Raw genomic sequence first — 3496 nt, 5'->3', positions numbered from 1 at the left:
ATCGTTATTAAGCGCCAGGTAGTCCTGGACACTGATCCATGAGCGTGAACATTGGATGTCACCATGGTTATAGTTACGGTACATATATAAAATCTACAGTACGATTTTGAGATTTGTTACGTGACGAGCGGTGTGTTTAAGACTAGTTTACATGCGCTCATTTTAATATGTAGTTATTTAACGAAGTTCTATTGTGCTAGCATGGTTTCGAGAACACACCAAATTTCCATGAGTCTATTCCGGGCACACCTCGTCTTTTATCGGTGTGCTCTCAATCTAAATTCATCTTATAACTTTGGTTTCTTAGTTGCAATTACCTTTGTACTCCAAATAATTACAGGTATCACTTTAGCGTTCCGATATACTTCTGAAGCATCTTGTGCATTTGCTAGTGTTCAACATCTAGTTAGAGAGGTAGCAGCAGGATGGGAATTTAGGATGTTGCATGCAACAACTGCTTCTTTCGTCTTCTTGTGTATCTTAATACACATGTCTCGAGGTATGTATAACTCCAGCTATAGTTATTTAACTACTGCTTGGATGTCTGGTTTAGTTTTATATCTACTTACTATAGCCACTGCTTTCCTCGGTTATGTACTACCATGGGGACAGATGAGTTTCTGGGGTGCTACAGTCATTACTAATCTCCTTTCTCCAATACCATATTTAGTACCTTGGTTACTCGGTGGATACTATGTATCTGATGTAACATTAAAACGATTCTTTGTATTGCACTTTATATTACCTTTTGTAGGTTGCATTCTAATTGTATTACACATCTTCTATTTACATTTAAATGGTTCTAGTAACCCTGCAGGTATTGATTCCGCACTTAAAGTAGCCTTCTATCCTCATATGTTAATGACCGATGCTAAATGTCTATCCTATCTAATTGGTTTAATTTTCTTACAAACGGCTTTTGGTTTGATTGAATTATCGCACCCAGATAACTCCATACCAGTGAACCGGTTTGTAACTCCGCTTCATATCGTACCTGAATGGTACTTTTTAGCATATTATGCGGTGTTAAAAGTAATCCCATCCAAAACCGGTGGTTTGTTAGTATTTATGTTATCAACATGTCAATGAAATATCAACAACGATGAAACTTATTTGGTTAACATAACAACATAGAAGGTAAAGCTGGATTACGTTCAAACTTTACACTGGATACGTTTCAATGTTAACTTACTAAATACCATGGGAGCGAAGAGAATCTAATATGTAACTCCGTTCATGGAAATCAAAAGAGCTTTCACTGATTGTATTTATGAAACGTGATTAGTTCACCTAGCCAACACGATCCGGTTGTTTGGGAATAATATCCCTATTTAAGGGATTGATATGTGCTACAATAACACAGTCGGTACGAAGTCGAAACAAGGTAGTTGATGGTGAACCAGTGGCTGAACAAACCTTTTTATTGATTATGCTGACTTTAGTCCCGAGAAACTACAGTTCTGCTTAAACTGAGGAGTCAAGTAGGTACAAACCGTACAAGGATTAATTATGTCCATCTGTGCATCTAAGTTGAGACTATCGGTTATATATTTTAGACGCTAACTTCCCGGCTAAACTTTGACTTATTAAACCAGCCTGGGATCATAAAAGTACTATGTATGGTAAGATTGAGCGTGGACTATCGAATGAAACAATGTGCTCCAACGCTAGTCTAAGTCTCTAACATACCTTTTACCTACAACTGTACGGAACGTAACAAACCTCCAGGCAAAGAACTTGGTATTCTGTTCTAATTCCCCGTGGTAAACACAGTCAACGAATGGCGGAAGGAGCATTCATATGTTATGCAGTGTCTTAGGAGAGATACTCTAGATTTAGCATTCATCTACAGCTACGGTAACTGTTGTGTTTAAATAGCGGTTAACCTTTCCTTTTCCTTACGTACTCAGGGCATGCAATACCAATCAGATAACAACTGAAGCTAGACTCCATGTTACACTTACTAAAATGGGATTCCTAGGTTGATATAAACTACCTTTTTCTGGGGAGTATTACTACGAGTTGGACTACTGGTTTAGATCTTGAAGGTCTTTGTTTACCGGATCCAAGTTCTCTTGTGCTTTTCATGACCATCATGTTAAGTGCATTAAGTATAGTGGTATCCAGCGTATATTTTGAAAAACCAACATTTGTATACAAGCTGTACGAATATCATGACATTCACTTTGGTAGTCGCCTTCTTAATGTTAGTCTGTACGGAATACTTAGGACTATCTCTTTATATTAATGATAATGCATTTGGTAATGGACTTTTCATCTTAACTGGTATACATTTTAGCCATGTTATTGTTGGAGCTATCCTTGTATTCTTCACTCAAAGTATCTATAGTTCTTTAGTTACTTACATGCCTACAAGCTCTATAATGCTAAGCAAATCTAAAGGTATGTTATGCAAGATCTTTACAGAACCATTCACTATTTTATATCTACACTTTGTAGAAACCATGTGGATATTAATCCACATTACATTCTATCTCTAAATCATATAACGGTCGTAAGGTACGCCGGGGATAACAGGTCAGATAATATTGGGAGTTCTAATCCTCGGATTGTATCAGCACCTCCATGTCGGCTCATTACTCCCTTGTTATTGAACAAGATTCAGTTAGGAACGCTAGTTCACCGTCAGATGTAATACGTGAGCTGGGTTAAGAACGTCTGGAGACAGTTTGTTCCCTATCTACCATATTATCTAATTGGTTAATTTTCTTACAAACGGCTTTTGGTTTGATTGAATTATCGCACCCAGATAACTCCATACCAGTGAACCGGTTTGTAACTCCGCTTCATATCGTACCTGAATGGTACTTTTTAGCATATTATGCGGTGTTAAAAGTAATCCCATCCAAAACCGGTGGTTTGTTAGTATTTATGTTATCAACATGTCAATGAAATATCAACAACGATGAAACTTATTTGGTTAACATAACAACATAGAAGGTAAAGCTGGATTACGTTCAAACTTTACACTGGATACGTTTCAATGTTAACTTACTAAATACCATGGGAGCGAAGAGAATCTAATATGTAACTCCGTTCATGGAAATCAAAAGAGCTTTCACTGATTGTATTTATGAAACGTGATTAGTTCACCTAGCCAACACGATCCGGTTGTTTGGGAATAATATCCCTATTTAAGGATTGATATGTGCTACAATAACACAGTCGGTACGAAGTCGAAACAAGGTAGTTGATGGTGAACCAGTGGCTGAACAAACCTTTTTATTGATTATGCTGACTTTAGTCCCGAGAAACTACAGTTCTGCTTAAACTGAGGAGTCAAGTAGGTACAAAACCGTACAAGGATTAATTATGTCCATCTGTGCATCTAAGTTGAGACTATCGGTTATATATTTTAGACGCTAACTTCCCGGCTAAACTTTGACTTATTAAACCAGCCTGGGATCATAAAAGTACTATGTATGGTAAGATTGAGCGTGAACATTGGATGTCACCATGGTTATAGTTACGGTAC

General features: G+C 37.3%; 2 protein-coding genes across 2 annotated transcripts; both read left to right on the top strand.

Annotated features, from left to right (window-relative positions):
* Nucleotides 1-228: 228 nt before the first annotated feature.
* BESB_042410 (cytochrome b) lies at nucleotides 229-1089 on the top strand (the record flags this gene model as incomplete). The annotated part of the gene is made up of 1 exon (XM_029362722.1): nucleotides 229-1089. The coding sequence occupies one exon, from the start codon at nucleotides 229-231 to the stop codon at nucleotides 1087-1089; it is 861 nt and encodes a 286-aa protein (XP_029214637.1).
* A 1277-nt stretch (nucleotides 1090-2366) lies between these two features.
* On the top strand, nucleotides 2367-2913 carry BESB_042400 (putative apocytochrome b; the record flags this gene model as incomplete). The annotated part of the gene is made up of 2 exons (XM_029362721.1): nucleotides 2367-2403; nucleotides 2675-2913. The coding sequence occupies 2 exons, from the start codon at nucleotides 2367-2369 to the stop codon at nucleotides 2911-2913; spliced, it is 276 nt and encodes a 91-aa protein (XP_029214636.1).
* Between the last annotated feature and the right edge of the window lie 583 nt (nucleotides 2914-3496).

The sequence above is a fragment of the Besnoitia besnoiti genome (assembly GCF_002563875.1).
Source record: "Besnoitia besnoiti strain Bb-Ger1 chromosome Unknown contig00216, whole genome shotgun sequence".
NCBI classification, from domain to species: domain Eukaryota; phylum Apicomplexa; class Conoidasida; order Eucoccidiorida; family Sarcocystidae; genus Besnoitia; species Besnoitia besnoiti.
The sequence above is the reverse complement of the archived record's forward strand: the minus strand, read 5'-3'. Positions and strand labels throughout refer to the sequence as shown.